This window comes from Bufo gargarizans, chromosome 6 (genome assembly GCF_014858855.1).
Source record: "Bufo gargarizans isolate SCDJY-AF-19 chromosome 6, ASM1485885v1, whole genome shotgun sequence".
Taxonomy (NCBI): domain Eukaryota; kingdom Metazoa; phylum Chordata; class Amphibia; order Anura; family Bufonidae; genus Bufo; species Bufo gargarizans.
The window spans coordinates 65,359,793-65,374,744 of NC_058085.1; the positions used below are offsets into that span (position 1 = coordinate 65,359,793).

Genomic DNA, 14,952 nt, shown 5'->3' on the forward strand with positions numbered 1-14,952 from the left:
AGCGGAGTGCTTGGAGTCCCCGGGAGGCACTGGGAGCATCCATTAACGGAGGTACCCGGTCGGGGTGCTAGGAGATCCGTTACATTGGTGGCAAGCGGCGGGATCGTTCCCACAGACAGAAGGACAGCTACAGGAGACACCATTCCATGGATTTTACAATTTGAGGGCAACGCATGTCCTAGTACAGCGACCCTGACAGCACCAGAATGGAAACAGCAGTGGAGTACGATGAGGGTGTCATGGATGACCGAGATGCAGTCCGCAAAGGCATCTGGTACCAGGTACTGGGTATTGTGGAGTATATGCGGGACGAGAGACTCCCCACGGAAGACCAGCGGTTGCTGAAGCGAGTAGCCCTGCGGATGCCCTTCCTGGGAGAGCAGCCCCGGGAGGAATGGGTAAAGGAATTGGAACTCCTAGCATGGCAGGAGCTGTGGCTGGAAGAAGCCTACCAGACGCTCTGGTGGTATGGGGCACAGTACCTACCCAGGACAGCTGAGCATGACAAGCCAGAGGAAGAGGAGTTTGATGGTCCTGGCTTGTTATGGGAGACTTTTTCAGAGCTGGAGTTTGGGAGCCCTACACAAGCCCGGTTCCGTGATCTCTGGGAATGGAGGGAGAGCAGGTATGACTGGGACGACACTCATGAGATTGAGCAGGACCTGGTCCACCTGGTGACCCGGGAGATGGAGCTGGAACAGGGCTACCAGCAGCTGTTCCACTCCAGTGAGAAGGCTCAGCAGGAGAGCAGAGTGTCAGACCCAGGTCCAGAGCCCTTCAGCTGGGAGGATATTGTGTACGTTTACTGGGAAGAACCCCAGGTGGCCGGTGGAGATGGAACCGAGGTCTCTCCACTGCTCCTGCAGGGAATTGGGAGCCCAGTCTCCATTCCCCAGCGGCAGGCTGAGTTACAGGGGGCAGAGACAGTCAGTCCTGTCCCCCAGCGGCAGAGTCTCCTACAAGGAACAGAGAGCCCAGTCTCCTTTCCCCAGCAACAGGACACTGTATTGGGAGTGGAAACAGTCGGTCTCCCTCCCCAGAGGCTGGAAGTATGTATGGGAGAGGAGCTTGTTACCCCCTCTCCCTATTGGCAGTGTGAATTGCAGGAAATTGGGAGCCCAGTCTCCATTCCCCAGCGGCCGTGTGATTTATTGGGAATTGGGAACCCAGTCTCCATTCCCCAGCGGCAGAGTGTCCTACAGGGAATAGAGAGCCCAGTCTCCTTTCCCCAGCAGCAGGACACTGTATTGGGAGCGGAGACGGTCGGTCGCCCTCCCCAGTGGCTGGAAGTATGTATGGGAGAGGAGCTCATTACCCCATCTCCCCAGCAGCAGCTTAACGCACCAGGGGGAGACAGTAAGCCCCACAACAGTGCAGATGGGACCGTGGTCTCTGCACTTACAGCACAGGGGGTAGGGACAGTCGGTCCTGTCCCTTAGCAACAGGGCTGTTTAGCCAAAGGGGAGACAGTCGGTCTCCCCCTCCAACAACCAGACTCCAACCAGGCTTCTTCCGTGGTAGCGCTGGCACCAGGGCAGAGTCCCCCTGATCCTTGCCCACAAAGCAACCTCCACTCCAAGCCAGGGAGCAACTCAGAGACCGGGAGTACCAGCTACCAATATAACCTTGGTGGATTCACTGGACAGAGACAGGCTACTAAATTCAACAGTTCCAGTATTTGGTTGTGGGTGGGCTGCCAGACTAACTCAGGTACCGACCGGCGTGAGGTCAGGTATCTGGTTAGTCTTCCCTGGGAGGGGGAGATGTGTGACGAAACCAACCTCGCCACGGTGTTTTGGAGGGGGCTGTTTGCCAGCCTCCTGCCCCAGGATTACGGCCCTTTGAGATACTTTTGCTAACTTTTAAACCCCTGAACCTATTCAAGTGAATTTTGGATAGGTTTGTCCCCAAGTTATACTGGTTAAATTGATGTAAGTTATATGTATGGACAATGTAAACTCACAAAGTTGTAACAATTTATAATAAGTGTGACTTGTCAGCTTGGGAGATAGTTGAGTGGATAGATAGAGGGGAGGAATATGCTGGGTGTGTTTCTATTGTCCCATTGTGCCATTGTGTGTTTAAATGGTGATGTCTGTCCTGTTGTCTCCACATGTGTATTGGCGATTTCCCTTTGTCCTGAGAGATAATTGGATTGCTCCTCGGTTGTCTCCAGGACAGAGAGGAGGAAACCATGATGCATTGTGGGGATGTGTTGTATCTGTCCTGTGTCGCAGTCTTCCTTTTGGTCCCCTAGGGGCGTGTCAACCAGATGGGGAGCTGCATAAATACGGGCGGGTAGCCCTCAATAATAGAGCCTCGTCTCATGTGTGTGGGGATTGCTATACGTGTATACTCTCCTGGCTATTACTACTAGCTCTTGTAAGAGCTGTTCCTGGTTCCTGTGGTGGTATCGGTGTCGAGCGGAGTGCTTGGAGTCCCCGGGAGGCACTGGGAGCATCCATTAATGGAGGTACCAGGTCGGGGTGCTAGGAGATCCGTTACACTTACTATCTATTATAAAAGTAGAGAACTAAAATTTGGAAATTTGCTAATTTTTTGAAATTTTGGGTAAATTTGGTATTTTTTTATAAATAAAAATGATTATTTATATTGTTTACTAATTTTTACCACTGTAATGAAGTAAGATATGTGATGAGAAAACAATCTCAGAATGGTCTGTATAAGTAAAAGTGTTTTAAAGTTATTACCACATAAAGTGACACATGTCAGATTTGTAAAAAATGGCCTGGGCAGGAAGGTAAAAATTGGCCCGGGGTAGAAGGGGATTAAAGACCACAATGCTATATAGTGTATATACAGTCATGTGAAAAAATTAGGACACCCTTTGAAAGCATGTGGTTTTTTGTAACATTTTTAATAAAAGGTTATTTCATCTCCGTTTCAACAATACAGAGAGATTAAAGTAATCCAACTAAACAAAGAAAACTGAAGAAAAGTCTTTTCAAGATCTTCTGTAAATGTCATTCTACAAAAATGCCTATTCTAACTGAGGAAAAAGATAGGACACCCTCACATGTATTCCCTCTTAAATTGGCTCAGATCTCACACAGGTATATCACACCAGGTGCACATAATTAGTAGATCGTTACTCTGCATGTTGAATGAGGCTTGCCCTATTTAAACCTCAGACATTTAGTTTGGTGTGCTCCTGACTGTTGAAGTGAGAGTGAGCACCATGGTGAGAGCAAAAGAGCTGTCAGAGGACTTCAGAAAAAAGATTGTAGCAGCCTATGAGTCTGGGAAGGGATTTAAAAAGATCGCAAAAGATTTTGAAATCAGCCATTCCACTGTCCGGAAGATAGTCTACAAGTGGAGGGCTTTCAAAACAACTGCCAACATGCCCAGGACTGGTCGCCCCAGCAAGTTCACCCCAAGAGCAGACCGCAAGATGCTAAAAGAGGTCTCCAAAAACCCTAAAGTGTCATCTCGAGAACTACAGCAGGCTCTGGCTACTGTTGATGTAGAAGTACATGCCTCTACAATCAGAAAGAGACTGTACAAGTTTAACTTGCATGGGAGGTGTGCAAGGAGGAAACCTTTGCTTTCCAAGAGAAACATCGAGGCCAGACTGACATTTGCCAGAGATAAAGTTGACAAAGACCAGGACTTCTGGAATAATGTTCTTTGGACAGATGAGTCCAAAATTGAATTATTTGGACACAACAGCAGAGGACATGTTTGGCGTAAACCAAACACAGCATTCCAAGAAAAGAACCTCATACCAACTGTGAAGCATGGAGGTGGAAGTGTCATGGTTTGGGGCTGCTTTGCTGCAGCAGGACCTGGTCAGCTCACCATCATAGAATCCACGATGAATTCTACTGTGTATCAGAAGGTGCTTGAAGAACATGTGAGACCATCAGTTAGGAAATTAAAGCTGAAGCGGAACTGGACCATGCAACATGACAATGACCCAAAACATACTAGTAAATCAACCAAAGATTGGCTGAAAAAGAAGAAATGGAGAGTCCTGGAATGGCCAAGTCAAAGTCCAGATTTGAATCCCATTGAGATGCTGTGGGGTGACTTGAAAAGGGCTGTACGTGCAAGAAACCCCTCAAACATCTCACAGCTGAAAAAGTTCTGCATTGAGGAGTGGGGTAAAATTTCCTCAGACCGATGTCGAAGACTGGTAGATGGCTACAAGAACCGTCTCACTGCAGTTATTTCAGCCAAAGGAGGTAACACTCGCTATTAGGGGCAAGGGTGTCCTATCTTTTTCCTCAGTTAGAATAGGCATTTTTGTAGAATGACATTTACAGAAGATCTTGAAAAGACTTTTCTTCAGTTTTCTTTGTTTAGTTGGATTACTTTAATCTCTCTGTATTGTTGAAACGGAGATGAAATAACCTTTTATTAAAAATGTTACAAAAAACCACATGCTTTCAAAGGGTGTCCTAATTTTTTCACATGACTGTAGCATTTTACTTTTAGATCACGTACGCTGTAGATAGTTCATGTGATAAAAATAAAAAGTCCATAAAAAAGTGTGTTTTGGATGGCCATAGTCTCCTCCGCTCTTACAGGTTTTTATCTCCACCCGGCACAATCTTCACACAGTAGCCACACTATCGACATTCTTACTAATATTATAGTTGGTAATTTCGGGACATGTGTAGTGTCCCACTAGGTAAACGTGGGCACTACACAAGGGTCAATTGGGCCACGTTGTTCCCCACCTTTTGTGGAACAGGGTCATTGTATTTCATGATATGTATTTTTCCTGTTGTCTCCTGAACCAGGCCTTTTAGGTGTACTTCCTCCTCCTAGACAGTAGAGGGAGCTAGGGAACCCCCTAGTATATATAGTTAGGCCCAGACAGGAAAGAGTCAGTCCAGGGGGAAGGAGTGTTTTAGTTAGGCTAGTTTCACACTTGCGGCAGGACGGAACCGACAGGCTGTTCACCATGTCGGATCGGTCCTGCGGCTATTTCGCCGTGCCCGCGGACCGCCGCTCCGTCCCCATTGACTATAATGGGGACGGGGCGGAGCTCCGGCGCAGCATGGCGGTGCACGGAGAAAGCCGCCGGACTAAAAAGCCTGACATGCAGTAATTTTAGTCCGGCGGCCTTTCTCCGTGCACCGCCGTGCTGCGCCGGAGCTCCCCCCCCGCCCCCATTATAGTCAATGGGGACGGAGCAGCGGTCCGGCGGCACGGCGAAATAGCCGCAGGACGGATCCGACAGGGTGAACAGCCTGTCGGATCCGTCCTGCCGCAAGTGTGAAAGTACCCTTAGAGGCTAGTGGACACTTTAGCTAGAGGTTAGCTGAAGTGCAGCTTCTAACATGCAGCTAGATAGTCCAGGGTTCTAGCTTGCATTCAGGGGAAGAGTTTGCCTCCTGAAGTTCCCTTAAAAGTACAGTGCAGAGCCAAGTTTATTTCCTGCCTGAAGGCCAGAAGGATATTCCACAGCAAGGAGACATATACCAGAGGAAGTTTTCCCTATCCAAGGATAAAGCCAGCAATAGGGCATACGGCCTTGGAGAAAACCAGACAGGAGCTGAGGAAAATACAGCCTGATCTGTAAGTGTTATTCCCTCTGAGTATCTTGCAAGGACTTTGCCTGCCGTTTATATATAAAGCCTGCCTGTTACAACCTCTTACATGTGGAACTAACTAAAGACTGTAAATAGTTGAACTGTTCAGTAAAATGAAGTTCACTGCAACTTGTGTTCCTCAATTATTACTACAATAAATCGGTGTGCCACTGTTACCGGCACTGGCGTCACGAACTTAAAGGGATCTTGCCACCGGCACATTAAACCCGCAACATCTAGGGCACCTCACCTACCACCCGGCCTGGTCCCTATACATAGAGAGTGCCCCAGAGGATCCCTGTGCCAGCCTCTCCATCACTGCTGTACTCCTGCCCAGGGTATATAAAAAACTGTGACTACTAAAAACACCCTCGGTTAGTAACTACCCCTGTGACCTCACCATCGCTCACCCTGCAGGGCTGTGTACTGCACATGTAAGCCCTGAAACCCACCCACTTATGAACAGGTTATACATAGGCCGGCCAATCAATTTTTAGCAGGACTGTGTCTGAAAATTAGGTACAGTACGGGCAAATTCGGGACTATGTATCAGTATCTTGGGCCACTCAGGGCTGTAGCACACACCTTGAACTCCATCTGGTGGGAACAGCGCACCCTTTTAGCCCATTAGCACCACCCAATAGAGCATCCCTTGCACCATGCCACACATGGTCATGAGTTCCCCAGCTGATATGAACACCTCATAAGCATGGCAGATAGGAATGGTTATTTCCCCACTGCCGTTCCTGAATGGAGGAAGATCAGACACGTATAGTATAGTACCGTATTTTCCAGTGCATAAGACGACTGGGTGTATAAGACGACCCCCAACTTTTCCAGTTAAAATATAGGGTTTGGGCTATACTCGCCATATAAGACTACCCCTCTTCCAACGCTATTTACTTTGGCATCAAGATTTGCAGATAATTGTTGTGCAATTTTTGTCTTTTGCCTCAGCACCATATTACGCCTTTCCAAGAATCTAGTACACCAGGATCCAGTAGCCAGTAGCCTTATATTTGTTGCTGTGATCTGGGTTAGATTTGGCCCACTGAAGTGCAAACAAACATATTTTATTTCGTGTCACTACATAACCGTTTTGGCAATGCTCATTCACCATGTCTGCTACATGTTTTTTTTTTAGTTCTGGCCAATGTGGGGTGCCTTTTCTTAATGCACACTTACCCCTTGGCATACTCTTTAATTATAATTTGCTTTCCAGTCCCAAACCATCTTTTCTGTTACTCCATATTGTCTTGCAGCAGCGCAGTTATTATGTTCCATGGCAAAGTTTACAACTTTAACTTTGAAACTGGCTTCATATTTCTTTCTTCTTGCTGGTAGAGCCATGATGGGGTCTTGGCTGTTAGCCATTTGTATACTGTACTGTATGTACTGGTGCTGTACTGTATGTACAGATACTGGTGCTGTACTGTATTCACCACCACATGTATCTGCTCCCCAGACAGACAGTTTTTTCACCACAGATAAGATGCACACCAAACTTTATTAGAGATCTGCCGTTCCAATATTAGAATTGGCTGAAGTGCAGATGCTCCTGCTTCCCCCTGCCTTCCCTCAGAATCGCCAATCCAACCCAGTATACAACAACCAGCCAATCACGGCAAGCAATGAACCGGTATTTTCTGTGCACACTGCATACAAAGCCTGCTTGGATTGGGTGGGTCAGCTCTCCCTTGCCTGCCCAGCCCTCCCTGTCTTCAAGACGATCTGAGCGGTAGTACGCAATGTGATACTGCCGGCATGAGAAAACCACTGAGAGCAGGGAGAGGGGGCTGCTTCAGGAGCGGCGTCTGTGCCTGAAGCTGGAGAAGGACAGCTTCTCCAGTCCGGCTAAGAAGTACGTTTCAGCACGCCGTATACCGGCATATAAGACGACACCCAGCGTATAAGACGACCCTTGACTTTTGAGAAGATTTTCATGTGTTAAAAAGTAGTCTTATACGCAGGAAAATACTGTATATTATTTGGAGAAAGTCACCACTTTATACAGTTGCATATCACATAACAACACCTGCATAGTAAAACACCATAATATTATGTACATTACAAAGATGAACACCAGAGGAAGGACCACACCCTGGTCTTATGAAACCACACAAGATACTGGTAGTTGTCTCCAGATTAGAAATATTACATCAGGAACATACTGTAGTTATGTGGTGCACATCGGCAACTATCACATACTGTCGCGGAAGGTGTACAGAAAACTAGAAGACACAAAATGAAGATCCGACTGACTGGATCCAAACCAAAGGGACCTAAGGAACCAAAGGGATAGCCCTGCATCAGACCTGGCTCTCTCCCTGACTGCTCAGCCTATGCAAAAATCTCAATGGTAGATGATCGCATATCCTCGTTCCTCGACTGTATAACACCTGAACACCCTATAATAGTGAGGGGACACGACCACCGGCTCCCTACACTAGATACGGAGGGAGTCAGGGTCACCTGGGATCCAGCAAACAGGAAAAAACAAATGAATGAACAAAACTTATCTGTAGAAGACTCAGTAGTAGCATCAGTATGCACACACTCCAGGAAGTTGTATAAACCGCAAAGTGATGCAGTATGGGAAGGGTAGCTGAGAGAGGGAAACGAGATGAGAAAACGAAAGCAAAACAAAAGGAACCTCAAGATGGAGGTTCTGAAGAACGTCTGTCAGAGCTTCTCAGATGTCTGGTGGTGACACATACGGGTACAGTTATGGGCACATAGACCCTTCTGCCACAATAGAAGACACCAGATCTATGAATGGCCTATGGGGTCCTGCCAGAGATTCTGATCTGGGCCAAGAAATTGCTGAAATTGTTCATATTATATGAGCTTTTTAAGGTGGTTTCCTGCAAACTATAACTCCCAACGTGCTGCACAAATATGACCAGACTGTAGTTTCATAACAGCCGGAAAGTTACTCCCACACTTTTCAGGTATCTGACAGGTAGGTCCATCTTTTCACCTCTCCCTGAAAACAACTGATTTTGCCAAGGTAACATACACTTATCCTGCAGGTACAATTACAGGGAAAGGTATTATTATAAGTAGCCATTCAGGTAAATGTACATACAGAGACAGCAGTCAAACACTGCGTAGGACCACCCACTGGACTCCTAAGCTCAGAAAGTTATACTTATTATTCTCGTACAAAGCTATATATCAATCTGCTCAGCTCTCTGTTTGGACTGTATGTTTGACATGGCAGCTTCTGTTGATGGCCAAGTATGGGCAAGTCCAAAAAACAAAGGGCATGTATGAGGCAGGCAGCAGTTGTTATAGTTACACAGTAGACAGATAGTCTTCCATTTGAGGGCTTCAACTCCATTTTAAAGGGGTTATTCAGAAGTTGATAATAATGACCTATCCTCAGGATTCACATCGTCGTGGTCCAAGTCCATCGGAGCTCTGGTGAGTGCAGCCGGCTACTGGCAGCTTTACAAGCTGTGGCTGTGCTCGGTATTGAAGCTCAGCCCAAATCACTTCGATGGGGCTGAACTGCAACTAGGCCATGTGACTAATGTACGGTGATGTCACTGGCCTAGGAAGAGGATGCGGCCTCAAGGCCTCTTCTAATAGCTGATCGGCAGGGGTCCCGGTGTCTTACCCCCACCAGAGGATTGGTCATCAATATAAATTCCCCAATAACGCCTTTAAAGGTGTTTTATAGTATTTTGATATTGTTGGCCTATTCTCACCATAGGCCACAGATATCAGATTGGCAGGAGTCCGACAACACCATGCACTACCGCTGATCAGCTCTTCCAGAGTAGCTCCAGTACTGGGAGTAGGTGCAGGAACTACACAGCTCCACCCTTTGTATAGTGGATGGAGCTGGTTACTGCATTGAAAAGAATAAGATTACGGAAGCAACACAGCACAGTGAGCTATGATGTTCCCGCATCTCGGAAGCAGGGTTGCCAACCGTCCAGAAACTCCTGGACAGTCCGTAAAAATAGGGGACTGTTTTGTAGTGTCCGTAAAAAAAATTTGATGTGTCCGTAATTTTTTTACAGTTTGGTAGTACTTCAGCAGGTCACTTTGATTGTAATTCTCAGCATTTGGTAAGTATTAGTATCTGATCTATAAACATGTTTTCTTATAATTTTTATAGTTCATTATAGTTTTCCAAATTGTCCAGAAGAAAAAAAATTTGGTTGGCAACCCTGCTTGGAAGCAAATCTCCTTCACTTCTATGGGAGCTATGGAAAGAGGTAATCACAACCCGCTCGGATGATTCTGTAGTACTGACCACCTCAAATCATGATGAGGTTGGGGAAGATGGTCCCCGGTGAAGATGGTGGGGGACCACCAGACAGAAAATCAACCCCATTATTCTGAATATTCACGGCCACACAAATGTATAGCAAAGATGATATACCGTACTTACCATGCTGGGAAGGGAATCCTCACCTGCGGCCTTCAGCTGTAGAGAAGAAGGCTTTCATTAATATACTGACTGATATGCAAAGAGGTGGCCTGTCACATTTACACTGACGAGTACACAAAAAGCAGGAAAGGCAAAGGACTTGATCTACAGATAATGCACAGAAATACACTATTAACATGGCAGATTTAATAAAACCTCAGCCTGACGTACTGTCCAGACATGTATGAGACACACAATCATGCACGTCTGCTGCGTACAATCAAACCCAACACAGGATCGCAGTCACTCAAAACCTTTACAAGAGGACACAAGTCCACCATTCATCCATATTCCACAACCTACACTTTCTACCTCTTCATTCGAATAGCCGTACCCCAGTCTAAAAGGAAAGGAGCCCCTCCAAAGCAGATCTCATGTAGCGCCTGTAGCTCCGTGTGACAGAAAAGTGACAGCGAGACACACCCGTAGGGCAGGAAAGGACAAAGTCCAATAAGGAAAAAAAATAATTAAAGGAAGCAAGGTAGACGTTACACAGAGAGCTTCAAGGAGGCTGTAATTGCTTTGAGTATCACATGGACTTTGGCACATCACAGATCTTAGGCAACGGCAGAAGAAAACGACAGATTGTAATACTAGACGTGTATGAAGAAGTCATGGCACAGGAGAAGATGCACCACCATGACACTACGTGGAAAGTGATTAGGCCTACAAAAGGGGGAAGACACTGACCATGCGAGAAGATATAAGAGATAAAGATAGAACATGTCACGTGTTTCCGAATGCGTCACCTGGCAAATACGGTGGTGTATGGAAGGAATCCTTGAAATCAGGAGGACGGCACCAAACTGCACTCGTGTGTTCTTCAGTTTCCTATAACGTTGCCTACATATAGTATGAGGACACAGAATAACAACGTGTAAAGCACATACCATATATAATCGAGTATAAGCCGACCCGAATATAAGCCGAGGCCCCTAATTTTACCCCCCAAAAATTATTGACTCGAGTATAAGACTAGGGTGAGAAATGCAGCAGCTACTGGTAAATTTCAAAAATAAAAATAGATACCAATAAAATTACATTAATTGAGGCATCAGTAGGTAAAAAGACTTTGAAAAAGAATGCCAACTATGTTTGCATTGAGCAGCCTGTGTTGGGGCTCATACTATACACGCAGTGTTACTGCATGCGCTGCGTTACGGCCGGCGTGCAGGAGAAAAGAAGAGCGCTGATATCAACAGTCATTGGACCACCCACAGAGGCTGCAGAGGATGAGTGGGAGAGACTCCCATCAACTGGGCATTTTTTTTTTTGTTCCCCCCCTCCCTACTTCATACTTGGCCAGGGAGGGGGGCTGTCCAGGGGGAGGGGGGGCTGTCCAGAGGGAGGGGAGGCTGTGCAGGGGCCGGTACTTACTGCCGGTGTAAATCTCGCAGTCTGCTCCCAGTGTAAATCTCACGGCCCGCGTGTCTCGCGAGATTTACACTGGGACCTTAACAGAGGTGCCGCGCGGACGTACTGGGAGCTGACCGGAGCAGCTGTAAAGGTAAGTAACAGCTTCTCCGGCCCCAACATGTCATGGTCTGTATTATGGCAATGTAAGTTGCCATAATACAGACCTAGACTCGAGTATAAGACCAGAGGGCTTTTTGAGCACAAAAATATGTGCCAAAAAACTCGTCTTATACTCGAGTATATACGGTAGTAATAAAAAAAAGACTATTAAACTTGGAGAGGCTTCTAGTCTCTTCAGATTATTGCCCAGCTAGCCACATGAGATGGCAAAGGTGAAACCAATAGATAGAAGGGATGTCAGGGATTAGAAATAATAGGAGTTGCCCCCACCCTTTCCCATGTCCATAGGTTGTGTCTGGTGTTGCAGTGTTATCACAATTCTATGTTTTTATGTTAAATGTATTTTTTCTTTTTTCAATTTCCCATGTCACTACGGATATTAAAAAAACCAAAAAACAAATCCTAAAATCCTGCAATTTTTGCACTGGTTATTGAGCCTCACAATAGGCTGACACGTCTCAGTCAGCAGTCATCTCATTATTGTCACAGGTAGTATTACAATGGTAGAAAACACCTATATAAATAACATAGGATCCACCGTTCACAATGGATGATTGATACCCTCCTTGCACAATGACCTCTGCACAGGTCACATGATATGTCTAGAAAACTCTCCCACTGAAGTCACTGAGGTTAAGTCTATTGTGTCTATGACCCATGTGGATGCTGTAAAGTATATTTCTAAACAGGAAGTCTTGACATATCATTCGGCCTAGTGGCCTATGTGAAAAGCAGGATTTTAGGACTTTTTTTTAATATAGTCTATAACATAGTCTAAAAGGCAAAAAAAAAAAAAAAAAAGACATCTGTCCATCTAGTTCAGCCTGTTATCCTGCAAGTTGATCCAGAGGAAGGCAAAAAAAACCTGTGAGGTAGAAGACTTCCGACTAGTGACATGAAAAATATAAAAAATCTGCAAAAATTCTAAAAAGAAATCATGTTTAACAGAAAACTTGATTTACACAAGTAGGTCATTTTCTGCAGACACTTTCCTTTTAAAACATAACATTACATGCAGCCGCCACCAGAGGGAGCTTAAGAGCTTACTATTGAATTCAGAAAAAAAAACTGTATGCAACAAAGCCTAAGCTCCCTCTAGTGGTGGCTGCAGGTAACCAGAATGTTATGTTTTAAATCTATGTAAGGGATTTGGAGCTCTGTATCAGAAAAACAAAGATCTGACCACTATATCTTTTTAGGACTAAATGTGTGATAAAATGTTGAAAAACTAGATACTGACTTAAGAGAAAGTCTGCGTCAGAAATCAGAATGAAACTTTTTTTTCACGCTGATTTTGATGCAGAATTCCGCCTAGTGACCATGCCTTTGCTTTTTGTGGTTATTCTTCTTAGAAGGCTCACCTGGCTTGCCGTCCCCTCACATGGGCCTGAACAACAGTGATTTTGCGGCGGTATGTTTGGAAATTCTTACGGTTGAGGAACCCTCTAAGATTTTTCTGTAGAGTGAGAGCGGCCAAACTCTGAATTTCTTCCCATTTTCTCTGTAGTATCTCTCGGGCATGCTCTTTCAGAAAGACCTGCACAAGATTTACACTAATTATCCAGCATCCCCAAATATAAAAATCATGGAAGAATTATTATTACTGTTGATTTTCAACAATGCTTAAAGGATTAAAGGGAATCTGTCATCAGCGACCTCCCTCTTCAACTGATTGCATAGACACACAGCTGCCCTTCACCTGATTATAATGCTGTTTTTCTTTGGTTGATCCGAGGCTCTGTTTATGAGTTATGATGATTTTTCTTAATATGCAAATTAGGCCTTCAGTGTAATGAGGGCGCATCCATTGCTCTTGCTGCACCGAAGCTCCACTCATTTCTGTGGCCAGCCTCTCCCTGGCTGCTTTGATTGACACGGTCAGGCAGTTGTAACACAGCCAGGGAGGAAGTGGCCACAGAAATGAGTGGAGCTTGGGTGCAGCAAGAGCAATGATGATGCCCTCATTGCACCAAAGGCACTAATTTGCTTACTAAGAAAATTGGAACAGAGCCTCGGATTAACAAAAGAAAGACAGCAATATAATCAGGTGAACCACAACTACAGTATGTATCTATGCAAACCATTGAAGAGGGCAGTCGCTGGTGACAGATTCCCTTTAAAAGGAACCTGTCTCATTGTACATGTAGTCCTATCTGAGGGCAGCACATTATAGGGCAGGAGGAGCTGAGCAGATTGATATATAAATTTGTGGGAAAAGATTCAGTAATGCTTGTATTTTGTTCACTGAAATCAATGCTTTTCCTTTACTTAGAAGTTCAGTGGGCGGTCTTATCAGTGAAAACCTTCTCTGAATGACACTGAGTAGGACCACCCACTGGATCCCAAAGCTTAGAAAGAGCAGAAAGTTTAATGCATAAATTACAAGATTCTACTGAATCTTTCCCTATAAAACTATATATCAAACTGCTCAGCTCCTCCTGCTCTTTAATACACTGCCTGCAGATCTGAAATCTTGTTTGACTTAACAGTTCCCTTTAATGATAATTAGAAGCATAAACCCAACTGAATAGCATCAGATCTCTGAAAAATCTATAAAGAAACTTCACTGTCTCCAGAATATAATCCTAACCTGATTAGCATGTGAACAACTATTAAGCCTTTATTTTTGCAACCAAGAATAAATGCCTTGATTCAGCTTGGGACATTCATACCATAGAGACAGCCCATGTGGTTGAGATTGGGGCCCTTGGAGAGAGGGCACCCAGTCATGGTTGGTCCTATACCTTTTGCTATTAGGTGGCATGAAACTGTGAAGAACTTCTATGTCCAGAGGAACTATATTAATAACAAGCGTGGTGAACTGGCCCTAGAGTCATGAGGGAGAGAGAAACATACAGCAACTACTAATGAAGGGTCTAGTTTGATCATTGCTCCAATTTTGGTACCACTTGAGTATGTAAACTGTCCTACACATTTCCTTCGAAGAGTCCCTTAACTTATCTTCCTCTCTATGATGGTGGTTTCACCCAACTACATTCTGTATCCTTCCCAGGGTCTGTTCTGCTTCTTTCTAACGCCTTGTATGTGATAACGCTAACCAGGTCATACCTTTGAGATTCCAATCTGATACAATGCCGAAGAGTCCCCAAATATCTTGCTCAGTACAGCAGCACAATAGTCTCTGTCTTCAGTGAAGGTGCATCCCTTTCCTGCAAGGTTACCATACCTGAAAAAACAGGAATGGTTTGTAGATGTTGTACAATGATGGGGGACGCGTCTGAGCTCAAAGTAACGGATTCAAGTTCTCACCTATAGACAAACTGAGTAAGTGGCATGCGAATAGGGTAGCCATCTTTCATCAGCTGCACAGTTTCAAGGACACCAGAATTTCTCAGTTGGGCGCTGACAAACTCTACATCAAATATGCCTGGAAGCTGTAATATAGAAATG

General features: G+C 45.2%; 1 protein-coding gene across 1 annotated transcript in view; it reads right to left on the reverse strand.

Moving 5' to 3' along the window:
* Positions 1–14,952, reverse strand: part of MYO15B (myosin XVB) — a 129,568-nt gene that overhangs the window by 81,187 nt on the left and 33,429 nt on the right. Inside the window, exons 15-20 of the mRNA XM_044299466.1 lie at positions 14,812–14,936; positions 14,611–14,728; positions 12,903–13,078; positions 10,696–10,848; positions 10,318–10,363; positions 9,967–10,002 (exon numbers count right to left, since the gene is read on the reverse strand). Of these exons, the coding sequence (XP_044155401.1) occupies positions 9,967–10,002; positions 10,318–10,363; positions 10,696–10,848; positions 12,903–13,078; positions 14,611–14,728; positions 14,812–14,936 (654 nt within the window). The remainder of the gene's footprint in view (positions 1–9,966; positions 10,003–10,317; positions 10,364–10,695; positions 10,849–12,902; positions 13,079–14,610; positions 14,729–14,811; positions 14,937–14,952) is intronic.